The sequence below is a fragment of the Salmo salar genome, chromosome 04 (assembly GCF_965601325.2).
Source record: "Salmo salar chromosome 04, fSalSal1, whole genome shotgun sequence".
NCBI classification, from domain to species: domain Eukaryota; kingdom Metazoa; phylum Chordata; class Actinopteri; order Salmoniformes; family Salmonidae; genus Salmo; species Salmo salar.
The window spans coordinates 47,844,089-47,860,937 of NC_138294.1; the positions used below are offsets into that span (position 1 = coordinate 47,844,089).

Here is a 16,849-nt window from a genome sequence, read left to right on the forward strand (position 1 = left end):
ATGTCCAGTTACAAGACGACATGACGTCATACCCTGGGATGTTTGTTGTATTGTGAAGAAAATTTGCCATAGGCCACACATCTGAATGCACTTATGACTCATGCTTTTCTGAATTGCCTTGTGAAAGCCTAACACTGTAAGAATGGTATTTTATAATTTAGCTAGTCGTGTTGGCAATAGAACAATCTTTCAAATGATTCCCACCTGCTCCAGATTGCGATTTATAATAGAGCAATTTTGGATTGCGTAAACGACAAGTAATTGTGTAAAGGCAGGGATTCAGGGCTGTGTTCCAAACAGAACAACCACAAGTGTTCTTGCACTAGTTCCTCAATGGCACAGCTAGGAGAGCTCAAAAAGCTACTTCTAGTTGAAGACTCTTCTTTGAGTCATAAAAGTGCATTGAAGCAGGCCGTGCCCTGGGGGGGGGGCCACTTGGAAACACCAGTTAGACCTCTCTCAAACCCTTGTCATTTTGTTGTTCTATGTTGCACCTACCCACATTTTCCCAAGAATATTCTTATGTTACTGAATGCATCTAAAATATTTTCAGCTTTTGTTAACAACAAATGCGGCGAAAAGTACAGTAAATGTAAAATGCTCATAAAATCAACATTGTAATGTTTGCATTCAGTCTTGTCAGGTGAACTGTCAATTTTCTGAACAGGTGAACTGAATAATTTCCCCATAATCTCCAAACTGTTCCCTTTTAATTGCTACCAGGGGTATTTGTTCATTTGGATCCCCATTGAGCTTTTACAGAAGCAGCAGCTACCCTTCCTGGGGTCCACTAATTATGCATTACATATTTCTTCATTAAGAAACATTTCAATTTAGCCCTGTCCATATAGGCCAGTTTCCACAAGTGTAAGGGGTTAATATGCTTAGATGGGGTTGGTGGGTGTGTGAGTCGGATGATGTGTGTGCTGGGAATGAATATGTGCATGAAGGAGGTTATTCGTTGATCTGTAGTTAGTGTATTAAAAGACTGCATGTGTGAGAAAGCTGTAGGCTCCCTATTTTTGGCTTGTGTGTATGGAGCAGACAGTCTTAACAAAGCCCTGTCGTCTCATCCCCTGCAGGCAGATGCACTCCTCCTGGGTCCTGTGTCTGGCCCTCCCTCCCTAGCTCTAAGCCCTATTGGTTTATGTCCCCTCCAATTCATCACCTTTATCAGTGACCAGGGGAATATTGTAATTCACTCATTAGATATCAGAGAAGGCCTTTTTTAAACTGTCATTCTTTTACTTTGAGTTGTACTCTTCTAAGGCACGCGCTGTTGATATGACTAGTGTGATGACGCGATTTGGAGGATAGAGGTGGTGGTGACAGCCAGGTATCATGATGAAAAATGTCAGACATAAAGGTCTTTTTGCCTCATTAACTTTGTAGAACAAAATTGTGGGATGCTGTTTCGGAGGAGGCTGTGTCGTAGGCTGTGTTCAGAGGTTGTGTGTGTATTCTAGGCTCAGAGTGGGAGGCTGGCTAGGCTTGGAGCTGTGTCTATTGGCTAGGCTCTGAGCTGTGTCTATTGGCTAGGCTCGGAGCTGTGTCTATTGGCTAGGCTCGGAGCTGTGTCTATTGGCTAGGCTCGGAGCTGTGTCTATTGGCTAGGCTCGGAGCTGTGTCTATTGGCTAGGCTCGGAGCTGTGTCTATTGGCTAGGCTCGGAGCTGTGTCTATTGGCTAGGCTCGGAGCTGTGTCTATTGGCTAGGCTCGGAGCTGTGTCTATTGGCTAGGCTCGGAGCTGTGTCTATTGGCTAGGCTCGGAGCTGTGTCTATTGGCTAGGCTCGGAGCTGTGTCTATTGGCTAGGCTCGGAGCTGTGTCTATTGGCTAGGTCAGACGGAGGCTGTGTGTCGTAGGCTACGTCATAGGCTGGTTGTATCGTAGAGTGTGGGTTGTGCCCTGTATTGGAGGCTGTGGAAGTGTGAGGGTCTGTGTCATAGTGGGTCAGGGGATTGTGTGTCTGATCCAATCAGGAGTGATTAGTCCAGACACTGAGCCCCAGCTCCTCCTAGCCATAGCAGGGATTACACCCTTACACCCCCAGTCCCCTAGTACCATCTCCTTCCCCCAATTCCCCTCTCCACCACACCCACCCATCACCATTCCCGTCATACCCCTGCTCCATGTACAGGAAGTGGTGGTCGCCATGGCCGCCCGTTCGTCCGGGGAACGCGATGTCCTCCTTGTTGTGTTGGGTCCAGGTACCAAGGACCAAAGCTCTTCCAGGCTCTAGCAGGGGCCTGGTCAGTCAGTCATCCCCAGAGGGCCCATCATAACTGCCTGTCTGTCTGTGGGGAGGTAACGGGGTCGGCGGGTTGCGGGGGTGGACTGGAGGGAGGCGTCGCCGACAGTTCCTCCTGTCTCGCTTTAATCCAAGGATAATGACTGAGTTTCTATTCTGAGCCACTTCCTAATCTGACTAATGGGATTTACCCTGCTTCTTCTTCTCTTTGTTTTGATATTTACATGCGTGAGGAGCGACGCACGCGCCTGTGTGACATTATGTTCTGTAGCAAGGTGTCTGTGTGTGTTCCGTCCCCTTGTAGGCTGACTCGTTGATTTCCTGAATTTGATTTCGAAATGTGATTTCACCGTGAGGCCCTTGATGAGGTACGTTTCGGCAGTGGAATAGATGGTCCTGCGAGATGTTATTAGAGACCGTTTTATTCAGTCCCCTCAATGTCTGTCACAAAGACTCACTACCCTGGTCCATGTTCATCGAACATATTACATCACCAGGTAGCTAGCTAAGAGTCCCATGAAGGCATAACCGTACTGGATGGACTGTATTGGCTGGCCCTGTATGACACAATTTCTTCCTCCTTCACCTCACTAGTGCTGCATTTCCATGGAGACTTACCCCCACATCAGTGTGTTGCCAGTGTTTTAAGTTAATATAAGCTCTAGTGTCGTTGTGTATCCATTAGGCGTGTGACATGAAGCCCACTGAGAATCTCACTGCCGATAGACTGCCGATAGGTCCTTATCACAGTGGGAGGCCGTTCCTTTTATTACTAGAACAAAAGCGGCACCTGCTGCGTGCCAACCCGGTTGTGACGAACCTGCCATTTGTACTTGTAGAAGATCCCAGATATTTCCCATGCGCATATAAACCTATTTCTCTCAAATGTTGTGCATGTGTCCCTGTTAGTGAGCATTTCTCCTTTACCAAGATTATCCATCCACCTGACAGGTGTGGCATATCAAGAAGCTGTTTAAACAGTATGATCATTACACAGGTGCACCTTGTGCTGGGGACAATAAAAGGCCACTCTGAAATGTGCAGTTTTGTCACACAACCCAATGCCAAAGATGTCTCATGTTTTGTGGTAGCGTGCAATTGGCATGCTGACTGCAGGAATGTCCAACAGAGCCGTTGCCAGATAATTGAATGTTCATTTTTTTTTTTACCACAAGTCACCTCTTTCGTTTTTAGAGAATTTTGCAGTACATCCAACTGACCTCACAACCTCAGACCATGTGTAACCACACCAGCCCAGGACCTTCACATTTGGCCTCTTCACCTGTGAGATCGTCTGTGGGGGAGGGGTGCTGAGGAGTATTTCTGCATGTAATAAAGCCCTTTTGTGGGGAGAAACTCATTCTGAGTGGGTGGGCCTGGCTGCCCAGTGGGTGGGCCCATGCCCAGTCATGTGAAATCCATAGATTAGGGCCTAATTCATTAATTTCAATTAACTGATTTCCTACTATGACCTAACTCAGTAAAATCTTTGAAATTGTTGCATGTTGCGTTTTATTACTAGCGTTAGCACAATAGACTGCAAGTCTATGGGCTATCTACTATCATGCTGGCAGATACCCATAGACTTCCAGCCACTGCCAGTCACACTTCATATGCAATTTAGGCTATGGGGTGGTAGATGGCTAATTGCACACAACACTATTGTAGAAATAGGTGGGGTTTAGCATAATTATGACTTTGTGGCTGTGGTAACTAGTGATGAGCCTGATGGGCAGACTTGGATCCTCTCAATCATGTGAGACACATTTGACAGAAGTACCTAACAGTTTTTTTTTCTGTATCGAAAAAGTACACAAGTTTCGATATACCATGCAACACAATAGATTAGATTCCATGAAACAGCTGCCGAATTAGTGCAGTGTCCTTAGCTAGCTAGCTATGTTGCGCTAACTAGAGAATATGCTAATGTTAGCCAAATATTTTGCTAGCTAGCTATGTGCTGGTACTGTCAGTATTGGATGATGGAGAGTGAATTAAATTGTTTCTTTGTTCTCTTGCTAGGTAGTAATCTAGCTGTGGCCATCTGGCTATTATCAACAAGGGATTTCTACAAAATAGCAACATTAGCGCAGCTAGCTAGACCGACATTGGAATCTAGACCACTAAGCAACACACACGGACATGCATTGCCAAACAATGCTACTGCCACCTTCTGGTTTGGAGTATTTTAACAATGCTGAGTAGCTGACGACATCAAGGTCTTTGCTGTGTGAACACAGAAGAGATTGACTGCAGACACTGTTCAGACGTGCTAAGTACACTTTGACAATCCTACCGGTCTCTCTGAGCTATAAGAACTCGGGACAGCAAAATCAACAACCTCTGCTTCGTCAAGACTGTTGCTTTGTAAGACGGTGTTAAAGTACCAGTGGCCTCTGGCTTTGGCCCCAGGTAAAAGCAGGTCCGCTGGAGCCATGGTGCAGTGAGACACAGGTGCCGGACCGCATAGATGGAAACAGACAAATCTCACCCTTTTGGGTAAAACACTGGGGTAAATCCTGAATGGAAATGCGCCATAGGAATGTTCTCTGAGCCCCTACAGACATCCTGCCCTGTCTCACATATACCATCTCTTGTTTTAACACCCCATCCTCCACAAGGTGTCCCCCTTATATGAACTCTTTCCGTTCTCTCCATCATTCCTGGCCCTGTCTAATGTCAGTTTATTTGGCGTAGGGACTGGGAATGACAAATGTTCTTTCATTGGAATATGTCCGCAGTTCTTACCATGATGCTTCCTGCTTATTTGAGGTAAACCTTTTTATATAGCTGAGGGAAGACAGACTCAGGAGAAGAGACTGAATACTCCATGTGAGACTATGAATGGTCAGTACTGCAAGACATCACATTCTGCTGGATCTGCTGAGTATATGAGGCTTAAGTTCCTCTGTTTTTCTCAGTCGCTCCTGTGTGTCTGTGTATTAAAGGGCTCATTCTTTGGGGTATGGATTTAGCTAGGCCTAATTTGATAATTCTAAATTAGGGGGTGAGTCAGTGTGTGCGTACTTGCCTGAATGCATATTTACCACTATTTGAAAATGGCTCTCGTAGCAGGTCAACTCTCCTCTGGCAGGTCTTCTCTTCCCTATTTCCCAGCACTAGCTCAGCGGATGAGTGGTCTCCTATAGCAGCGCATGGAGCAGCAGGAGCTGTCTATCTTGGTGGAGGGAGAGAGGCAGCATCTGGATTAAGACAGCCTCCTGCAGGGCAGGGAGAGATGGAGCCTGGAGCAGAAGGCCTGCTGGTCAGCCTGATTTGAGGACAGGGGAGCAGCCTCGCTATCGCTCCGACATAAAGACCCCAAGCCTTAAGGCGTCCACGCGCTTCCTATTCGGAACAGTTTGTGCATATATTATGAATACATTTTGACGTTTTTGTTCATTTTGGCCTTCGGCAAGGTGTTTTTTTTTGTGTTTTTTTTTTAACTTTTCAGCTTTCGGGAAGCTGAAGTCTACCCCCTTTTGTCGGTGATTGGTCAACAGTAGGGATTCTTCAATGATGTGTTTGTTGTCATTTAACGGTAGACGGCACGTTTTCGCGCACATTTTTCACTTGAGAAATAATCCACCAAACATCTTAGTTTAGATGTGAAATTGTGCAACTAAGATCTCCTCTGCAAAAAACGTAAACATTTGTAACCGACGTCTTGAGTTATTTACGGCGTCTCAAGATGGACAAACGGTACTATTGGTGCTTTTGTCTTGGTTTTTCAAGCCTAGGTCCTTTTTAAGAGTGTATGCGAGTACACTCGTTTGCTTCACTGAGCTGAACCGAAGCATGTGGACGTCCTTTACCACAACAGCCCTACTACTCAACCCCCACTCCTAGATCCCACTAAGAGCCTTACGACAGACACAAAGCCAGACACAACAGAACAAACAAAGAAGGCCTTGATAAACAGACAGATCCGATCTGTTATCTGTCCTCATAAACAAACAGGCCATGTCAGCTAATGGGCCTTGTTAGTTAACTGTCTGTGGGTTTCAATCTGAATAGATCCCCACGGGGAGGGGAGGTTGTATAGCTGTCACAGAAGATAGAGGATGGTAGTCAATTTAGCCAGGGAGAAACCTGAAAACTCTTTCCCCCCCACAGTTAACCCACTGTTCAACGGGCACCGACTACGTGGATGTGGATTATGGCAGTCCCCCCCCCGCACCTCTCTGATTCAGAGGGGTTGGGTTAAATGGGGGAGACACATTTCAGTTGAAGGCATTCAGTTGTGCAACTGACTAGGTATCTCCCCTTCCCCTCTCTATGGTGGGGCTTTAACTCTTACTGTGCCACCGCTTAGTCAGAACACAGGGAAAGGAAGGAGAGGTTCTGGGAAGGAGCATGGCCGTGGCACGTCTCTGTCATTACCCAGAGATCACACGGTTTCAAGGCACCTCAACTGACCTTCTACCCCCCCCCCCCCCCCGTTCCCCTGCAGGTTGGATGGTTTTCCCCCAGCCCCGGTCACCATGAGCACCATCTCTCCCACCGACTTCGACAGCCAGGAGATCCAGCAGCAGTACAATGACATCAACAACCGCTGGGACCTGGCCGCAGAGACCGACTGGGACAATGAGAACAGCTCGGCACGCCTCTTTGAGCGCTCGCGCATCAAAGCTCTGGCAGGTAGGACAAGGCCCCAGATGTTAGTGCCGGCTTCTGCGTGTGTATGTATTGTGCGTACGTTTAGTGTGTGTGTGTGAATGTCGGGGTGTATGACTAGTGTGTGTGTGTTCCCAGTCCACCGTCCTGTTGTGGCACATGACCAGCCACGCTGGTTGCAGTAATGTGGAGGCCCAGCAGAGGGAAGCACCAGGCAGCCCTGCAGCCAGAGGCAGCAGCGACGGGCACCTCTGTTCTCACTCTACCATTTTTAAACAGACAAAATCTCTCTGTGGTCACACATACACACAAGCCACCCCACCCCTCAACGCTGGAGGGAGAATCCGACACCACGACGTGCAACTGTGGTATGTGATAGTATAGTGCTGAAGAAGGAAGCGCTGTTAAAAGTTTAGCCTCATCACACATTGAAAAGCCACCCTTCTCCTTGTGGTGACAGACTCATTCAAACTGTTGGCTGTTTGTCATCTACAGTAGGTCACACTGAACTGACTGACAAACTAGTGTGACCTAGTAGTGGAGGTGTGTGTTTTTCATATAGTATTTGACAAGGGGTGTGTGTGTGTGTGTGTGTGTGAGAGCTCTTTACTCATCTCCTGGGAATGCCACTCATACCAAGTAATTTTGCAAGTAGGAGCTTGATGTGTACATTCTTTGACATTCTGCAGCAGTTATGTCTCTCTGGCTCGCTCGCTCTCTCCATCTCGCTCTCTGTCTCTCTCCTTCTACACTTGTGTTCTGCTCTTTCATTCTCTCACTCCATTCATGGGATTCCCCTCTGTGTTCCTGTCTGTTGACTCATCCTCTGCTCCCCCCTACACAGCGACGGTGCTAACAGCCCCCTGTGCTCAGGATCATTTGCATGGGTTTCTCCCTCATTTGTGTAGACTCATCTATGCACAGCTAGCTCGAACCGTCATGTCCAGGCCTCCGTAGTCTGAGGATTAGAGTCCTAAATGTCATGCGTAGTCTGTATCTACGGTTACCTGTCTGATTCCTGCCACGGCCTAGGAGTGCCTCCTTCCCTCAGCTGTTCATTTGAATACTTCCTGCTTGTGTGTTGGTGTGACTCATCCAACTGTGTGTGTGTGTGTCGTCCCGCGACGTCTTCACACACTGTCTGGAGTGTGAAATGCCTGGGAGGTAACATGGCAGGTAGGACCCAGGGTACGACACACTGACAGACTCAGGCTGAGTTAGCCGTCAGAGGGACGGGACCGCGGAGGGTGTGAAAGTGCATGTAATGAGGCCCTCCGTGCGGAGACAGAACACTGATGCCGCATTTCCACTGCCGATTTAACCCAGTGAGACGCGGCCAGCACCCGTGTCTGACCGGGCCATGGCTCCGGCGGACCCTGCTCTGACTTGAAGCCAAGGCCTTAAATACCTCCAGTTGGTATTGACAGAACAATGGCTGACTGAACTAGATGACCTTCTCGCAAAGCAACAGTCCTGAATGATATGGAGGTTGTTGTTGATGAGAGAGAGAGAGAGAGAGAGAGAGAGAGAGAGAGAGAGAGAGAGACTCACTGAGAGGAATGTGCTGAAGACGAACAGAATAGACCCTCTAGCAGCATCAGTGTACAGGCCTGTCTGAGTGATATTCTGGGGTTTTAGTATGACCGCTGAGCTGTGTGTGGGGAATGTTCCCGGGCGCCTCTCCCTGCCTGGGTCTTTGCGGAGGAGTTGCAGGATGTGGAGATGTTTACTTTCAACCCTGCCAGTGGATCGCTCCTCTAATCCCCCCCCCCCCCCCCCCCCACATGGTTCTCTCCTCTCCCCCTCACATGGTTCACTCCCCCCCCCACATGGTTCTCTCCTCTGCTCCCCCCCACATGGTTCACTCCCCCTCTCCTCTGCTCCCCCCCCCCCCACATGGTTCACTCCCCCTCTGCTCCCACCCCACATGGTTCGCTCCTCTCTTCTCCCCCCCTCACATGGTTCACTCCTCCCCCCCACATGGTTCACTCCCCCCCTCACATGGTTCACGCCCCCTCTCCTCTCTGCTCCACTGTCTTGCTCATGTCCGTAGACCGGGCCATTATCTGTAATTTCACCGTGCTTCATACAGGAGCTCCTGCCAAATGCTTCCTTGTATATTCCCCCCTCTTTTTGTTTTCACAAGTTGCAGAAAAGGGTTGTATATCCAGCCCTCTGTACTGCAAGTGGACGAGCTGTTTTCTAGAGGAAGGAAGCTTCTTTATCCCGAGGCGTGAACACACACACACCTGCACTCATTACAGGCCTGCATGTTAACAGGGATGTTTGGTATTTGGTCAGGACAGCAACGAGCGCAACACCGAGCTCTGCTCTCCTCTCATCACCCCCTGGCGACAGAACCCCCCACCCCCAGTGAGAGGCCTGCGTCTGTTCTCTGGGCCTCATTAAGCCTCTTCCTTCTAGAAAGTGCTGGTCACTCTGAAAACCCTGGCCCCCTGGATCTTCTAATGAGAGCAGGCTGCAGGGCTCCTGTACTGTACAACCAAAGTAGCCCCAACACAGCCTGTAAAACATCAGATCTGAACACGTGCCCCATGGACAGGGCAGGCTGTACCCTTGCCTTACCCCCACACACATCACAACCGCCGTGACCAGACTCTGATTCTGATTGCTAAATACCGCACAGTTATAAACACTTGAACCCCCGATTCCCCCCCTTTTCCCAAAACACTTGTAAATATTGAACTATAATGTATTATACTTACTATGTTTTATTCTATTCCACTGAGCCGTTTACTCTGTTCATATTCTTATCTGTTATCATTTCTTATTGTTGCGTTGTCGAGAAGGAGCCCGCAAGTAAGCATTTAGTTCCACGTGTATCCTGTACATTTAGTTCCACGTGTATCCTGTACATTTAGTTCCACGTGTATCCTGTACATTTAGTTCCACGTGTATCCTGTACATTTAGTTCCACGTGTATCCTGTACATCTAGTTCCACGTGTATCCTGTACATTTAGTTCCACGTGTATCCTGTACATTTAGTTCCACGTGTATCCTGTACATCTAGTTCCATGTGTATCCTGTACATTTAGTTCCACGTTTTATCCTCTACATTTAGTTCCACGTGTATCCTGTACATCTAGTTCCACGTGTATCCTGTACATTTAGTTCCACGTGTATCCTGTACATCTAGTTCCACGTGTATCCTGTACATCTAGTTCCACGTGTATCCTGTACATCTAGTTCCACGTGTATCCTGTACATCTAGTTCCACGTGTATCCTGTACATTTAGTTCCACGTGTATCCTGTACATTTAGTTCCACGTGTATCCTGTACATTTAGTTCCACGTGTATCCTGTACATCTAGTTCCACGTGTATCCTGTACATCTAGTTCCACGTGTATCCTGTACATCTAGTTCCACGTGTATCCTGTACATCTAGTTCCACGTGTATCCTGTACATCTAGTTCCACGTGTATCCTGTACATCTAGTTCCACGTGTATCCTGTACATTTAGTTCCACGTGTATCCTGTACATCTAGTTCCACGTGTATCCTGTACATTTAGTTCCACGTGTATCCTGTACATTTAGTTCCACGTGTATCCTGTACATTTAGTTCCACGTGTATCCTGTACATTTAGTTCCACGTGTATACCACGTGTATCCTGTACATGTATATGACTAATACAACACTTCAAACTTGTATCTTAGGGGCTCCTGTATGATTTAGCACAGCCACTGGCTCTGACCTGACTTGTGTGAAAAAGAGAAGGGTTTACCCCCAACGTTTCCTGTAAGAAAGCTCATTTCAGTTGTTTCTAGTGAACAACACGGCTGTGGTGTGTCGTATCCAGGAGGACATTCTGCTGCTGCAGCTAAGTGTTGAGCACAGCACTGAGGGCAATGCACACGGCTGTTATGTCGACTTATTTCTGAGGAATGCATTGACATTTTTATTTTAGTAGCGTTAAATCGTTGTGTTTACGAAGACATGCGGGAAATCGATGCTTAGGCGTTTTTGATTAGGTGGGCCTCAGTGGACAGTGATTGAGCACGCGCGCGCGCGCACGCACGCACGCACACACACACACACACACATTCACTCATCACTCTCCGCTGCTCAGGCAGGAAAGAGCATGCTACTGCTGCTGCCAGTTTCTCAACTACTTCCTTCCTGTCTTAACGCTTTATTTTAGTCCCGTGCAGCGGAAAGAGAAGAGAGAGATCATGTAAGACTGAGACAGAGGATGGGAGAACAACAACAGTAGACGCTGGTTTGTGTGACACCTCACTGGCTGACCACACCTCCTACACTACCACTGTGGCATTGTAAAGGACTGGAATGATCCATCGTCTGCCTCTCCCTACTGTACCTTGCTGAATGGTTAAGTCCACCTCTCCACTCCTCCAGCCGCCCACACCCCTCTCCACTGATCCAGCCCATCCACCCGCTCTTTTCTCAGGCTCCTCCCTAAAACACACCTTATGCAAATGCCACAGCTTTCCGTGAGCAGCAGGCTCTGTTTACCCAGCCATCCGACCACAGCCGGTTCTCCTGTTGTGCTCAAACAAGGTGTGTGTGTAGAGTGTGTGTATGTGTGTATATGAGGCTGAATGCGCGCTCAATGTTTTGGAGGGAAGAGCCAGTGTTCATTTGACTGTGAGGAGAACTTCTACTGCTCTAAAGGTTTCTACTTTGCTCAGAGAAAAGGAGTGTGGCACAGATTCCAGAAGAGGTGAACGAGAAGAGAACATTCTGTTCTTAGTTTTGTTTGGGAAAAACTCCTGCACCTCTGTGAAGAAGTGAAAGTGGGATAAAAAACAAAGGAGGATATCTTTTTTTTGAAGTGGAGGATAGTATGGCGTGCTCTGCTCATAATCTCTGCTAGAGGACTGGGACTTTACGAGGGAAAACGATCCATAAAAAGCACGTTTTGGGTCTAACGGAACTTTCTTCAACTAAAGCCTGTAGCTTCTTCAGTAGAATCTACAGGTAGATAGCTAGCTCCTGTCCTGGGGACGGCCCTGCTGGCCCTGTGCTATGCTGGAGAGCCCACTGGCCCAAGCACGCTGCAGAGCTCCATACCTGAGGTTGATTTAGGCTGAGAGAGAGAGGGAGAGAGCGCTCCAACATGGAGCTGGACCACCAGCGAAACAGGGAGCCCTGTCTCTCCCCGGCGGCGTTTGTTAACCAGGTGCAGTACTCCAACATCCTGGAGGGGAGGTTCAAACAGCTGCAAGGTAAGAGCTTACTAATAGTCTGGCCCCTGCCCTGGGGCAGGCTGGATTAACACTTATTCTGGTGGCTCCTAAACCTGCTGCAAAAATACATGGAAAATCTGTAGAGTTTTTTGGATCCTGATGTAATATGTTATGTTGGGTTAGAGTGCAGAAAGTCCATCCAGAAGTCCCCAGTTCAGAGAGATGATGAAATGACTCCCCCCAAAACGTATTTTTCCTTTATTCCTGGTGTGCGTGGTCAGCTTTGGCCCCACACCGTGTCTCCGTTTCGCGTGGCCTGTGTTTCAGAGTGTAGCGCAGGGGGCTGTGTAGCTCCAGGCTCCTGTCCCAGGTCTGGTCTGTTCAGGGGAGTTAGAAACACTGGCTGGCTCGACAGATCAGCTCCAACTGATCACCAGGCCACCTGGCCCTCCATATCCAATTATAGGCCTCCGTCAGTGGCCTAAGCCTTGTGTGGTCCTGGGCACGGAAGTCACCGTAGTAAGAAACCCAGTTTGTTCAGGGTAAAGGTTTGAAGTGTTTACCCAGCAACGATCCATTCCATGGGGCCTCCCCTTACGGAAATCTGGTGGTCCCCCTTTTCAATAGAGCCGTTATAAGGTTGAGGTGCTGTAGCAGACTAGCAGTAAGGATCAGTGTGGGTATGCCTTACTGGTTATTTGGTTTGTTTATTTTGTCTATCTGGGTTTTGTGTGTGTGTGTGTGTGTGTGTGTGTGTGTGTGTGTGTGTGTGTAACCAGGTGTGCCTGGCTCCTTTGAGCTGCACACCTCCCTAGCATGGGGCCATTAGGCAGGGTTAGGTTAGCAGAAGTGCAATGCAGTCAGTCAATGAAGTTATCACTAAAGAGCATTGTGTTTCATCATTTTTTTTCTCTCTGCCTCGCGGTCTTAAAGATTTTAAGAAACGCCGTCTGGGATGGAGCATTTTCAAGGAGTTGACTTGTGGTGCAAGTCCGCACACCCTACATGTTTGAAATTCTTTGTTTGCTCTAATGATATTTCACCTCCCGGATTGGGCAATCTGTCCCGTGTCACTAAGGCAGACGTGCAGGGTTTCGTTTTATTTGACTTGAAATCCCCTAGGGTGTCATAACCTCCTTGACGTCCTCCTTCCACTGTTCAGTCTGTTTGAGGTCAACCCCCCTTTACCAGTCAGTAAGATCTTTCTCCATGATAAACCTGTTTATCTGCTAGCTTCTCGTGTTCAAAAAATGTTTTGTGTGTGTGTCTGTGACACTCATTCCATCTGCTGGTAGAGGCTGGTGTATCCAAGCTAAGTTGTAGGTACAGGGTCTACACAATGACGTGGAGATAAGAGTTATGTAGTGCACGGTGGGGGTATACTATCTTACATGTCCCTTCACTTGAAAAGAGAGAGCCTAAATCCCACCAATCAGTGTGAAGTTCAGCGTTAAGGAGTGGTAGCTCTGTGCTTAGCAGGATCCTACGCTCTTTCAGACGGCTTGTGTAAAGTCTGAAATTTGCCTCTGAGTCTGACCTTTTTGTCAATCATCTCATCTCCAAACAGAAGCTCAGTCTGCTGATGCCAGACGAGATGTACACATCACTCGCATACCGCTCGCATTCACTTCACTCGCATACCCAAAGATATGAGTTGAGAGCATTTAAGTCAACTGTTGACAAAACATTTATTCTCTTAACAGAGCAGCCTGCAGTCTAGGCCTATAGCAAGGCTGATCAGCCCCTCCTCTCTTTCTGACAAATTGTATGAATGGGTTTTCTGCCTTGTCCCGATCCCTCCCGATCCCACCTCACCAGTCCTGTCTCTGTCCATGGCATCGCCACCACCCACCCCCTGTAGACACACTTAGGCACCACACTAGTAATTCCGGTCTGACTGCACTTGAGGCTTATGCTTCTTCTTCCTCCCTCTGTTCTTCTCTGACTGGGTACAGGAAAACTGGCCTGTCTGCTGGGACCGTAGCAGTCTGATAAGACATAGCGATTTATTTGATTGACATCTGTACACATAGTTATCGTGTTAATGAAGGCGTCACTGGTATGCTAAAGAAACGTAATGTTTCCTCATTCTTGTTGCGTCACCGTCCCACAGGCTGTGTGTTTGCGTTTTGAACATGGTGATCAGTAGGCCATAGGTCACACAGGACAGGAATGTTGGAACCAGTCTTCTCCTGGTTAGCCAGTCATTTGAGACTTCTTTGTGCCGTCGTCATTAGCCAATGTAGCAGGTCACATATGGTGCCTTCGGAAAATATTCAGACCCCTTGACTTTTTCCACATTTTGTTACGGTACAGCCTTATTCTAAAATTGATTTAAATAAAACATTTTCCTCACACACAATACCCCATAATGACAAAGCGAAAAACATATACACTGCTCAAAAAAATAAAGGGAACACTTAAACAACACAATGTAACTCCAAGTCAATCACACTTCTGTGAAATCAAACTGTCCACTTAGGAAGCAACGCTGATTGACAATAAATTTCACATGCTGTTGTGCAAATGGAATAGACAACAGGTGGAAATTATAGGCATTTAGCAAGACACCCCCAATAAAGGAGTGGTTCTGCAGGAGGGGACCACAGACCACTTCTCAGTTCCTATGCTTCCTGGCTGATGTTTTGGTCACTTTTGAATGCTGGCGGTGCTTTCACTCTAGTGGTAGCATGAGACGGAGTCTACAACCCACACAAGTGGCTCAGGTAGTGCAGCTCATCCAGGATGGCACATCAATGCGAGCTGTGGCAAGAAGGTTTGCTGTGTCTGTCAGCGTAGTGTCCAGAGCATGGAGGCGCTACCAGGAGACAGGCCAGTACATCAGGAGACGTGGAGGAGGCCGTAGGAGGGCAACAACCCAGCAGCAGGACCGCTACCTCCGCCTTTGCAAGGAGGAGCAGGAGAAGCACTGCCAGAGCCCTGCAAAATGACCTCCAGCAGGCCACAAATGTGCATGTGTCTGCTCAATCGGTCAGAAACAGACTCCATGAGGGTGGTATGAGGGCCCGACGTCCACAGGTGGGGGTTGTGCTTACAGCCCAACACCGTGCAGGACGTTTGGCATTTGCCAGAGAACACCAAGTTTGGCAAATTCGCCACTGGCACCCTGTGCTCTTCACAGATGAAAGCAGGTTCACACTGAGCACATGTGACAGACGTGGCATTTCTTTGGGGGGCCGCACAGCCCTCCATGTGCTCACCAGAGGTAGCCTGACTGCCATTAGGTACCGAGATGAGATCCTCAGACCCCTTGTGAGACCATATGCTGGTGCGGTTGGCCCTGGGTTCCTCCTAATGCAAGACAATGCTAGACCTCATGTGGCTGGAGTGTGTCAGCAGTTCCTGCAAGAGGAAGGCATTGATGCTATGGACTGGCCCGCCTGTTCCCCAGACCTGAATCCAATTGAGCACATCTGGGACATCATGTCTCGCTCCATCCACCAACGCCACGTTGCACCACAGACTGTCCAGGAGTTGGCGGATGCTTTAGTCCAGGTCTGGGAGGAGATCCCTCAGGAGACCATCCGCCACCTCATCAGGAGCATGCCCAGGCGTTGTAGGGAGGTCATACAGGCACGTGGAGGCCAAACACACTACTGAGCCTCATTTTGACTTGTTTTAAGGACATTACATCAAAGTTGGATCAGCCTGTAGTGTGGTTTTCCACTTTAATTTTGAGTGTGACTCCAAATCCAGACCTCCATGGGTTGATGAATTGGATTTCCATTGATTTATTTTTTAGCCATGAGGTCGAAGGAATTGTCCATAGAGCTCCGAGACAGGATTGTGTCGAGGCACAGATCTGGGGAAGGATACCCAAAAATGTCTGCTGCGTTGAAGGTCCCAAGAACACAGTGGCCTCCATCAGTCTTAAATGGAAGAAGTTTGAAACCACCAAGACTCTTCCTAAAATCTGGGGAGAAGGGCCTTGGTGAGGGAGGTGACCAAGAATTCGATGGTCACTCTGACAGAGCTCCAGAGTTCCTCTGTGGAGATGGGAGAACCTTCCAGAAGGACAACCATCTCTGCATCTCTGCAGCACTCCACCAATCAGGCCTTTATGGTAGTTGCCAGACAGAAGCCACTCTTCAGTAAAAGGCACATGACAGGCCGCTTGGGGTTTGCCAAAAGGCACTTAAAGACTCTCAGACCATGAGAAACCAGATTCTCTGGTCTGATAAAACAATGATTGAACTCTTTGGCCTGAATGCCAAGCGTCACATCTGGAGGAAACCTGGCACCATCACTATAGTGAAGCATGGTGGTGGCAGCATCATGCTGTGGGGATGTTTTTCAGCGGCAGGGACTGTGAGAGACTAGTCAGGATTGAGGCAAAGATGAACATAGCAAAGTACAGAGATCCTTGATGAAAACCTGCTCAGGACCTCAGACTTGGGTGAAGATTCACCTTCCAACAGGACAACGACCCTAAGCACACAGCCAAGACAATGCAGAAGTGGCTTCGGGACAAGTCTCTGAATGTCCTTGAGTGACCCAGGCAGAGCCCGGACTTGAACCCGATCGAACATCTCTGGAGAGACCTGAAAACAGCTGTGCAGCGACCTGACAGAGCTTGAGAGGATCTGCAGAGAAACTCCCCAAATACAGGTGTGCGAAGCTCGTAGCGTCATACCCAAGACGACTCGAGGCTGTAATAGCTGCCAAAGGTGCCACAACAAAGTACAGAGTAAAAAAAAATATTATTAGCAAAAATGGCAACTGTTTTTGCTTCATCATTATCAGGTATTGTGTGTAGATTGATGAGGGTGGGGAAAAAACAATTTAATCAATT

The 16,849-nt window shown here is 48.1% G+C and overlaps 1 protein-coding gene across 6 annotated transcripts in view; it reads left to right on the plus strand.

Annotated features, from left to right (window-relative positions):
* The window catches only part of LOC106603118 (spectrin beta chain, non-erythrocytic 1), a 97,059-nt gene that overhangs the window by 23,941 nt on the left and 56,269 nt on the right, over positions 1 to 16,849 (plus strand). For 4 of the 6 annotated variants that reach the window (XM_014196369.3, XM_014196370.3, XM_014196373.3 and 1 more), the window contains exon 2: positions 6,704 to 6,891. In XM_014196369.3, the coding sequence (XP_014051844.3) occupies positions 6,735 to 6,891 (157 nt within the window). In that variant the 5' untranslated portion in view covers positions 6,704 to 6,734. Of the gene's footprint in view, positions 1 to 6,703; positions 6,892 to 11,084; positions 12,076 to 16,849 lie in introns of those variants that run through there. The other 2 variants (XM_014196372.3, XM_014196374.3) reach the window with 2 other exon arrangements.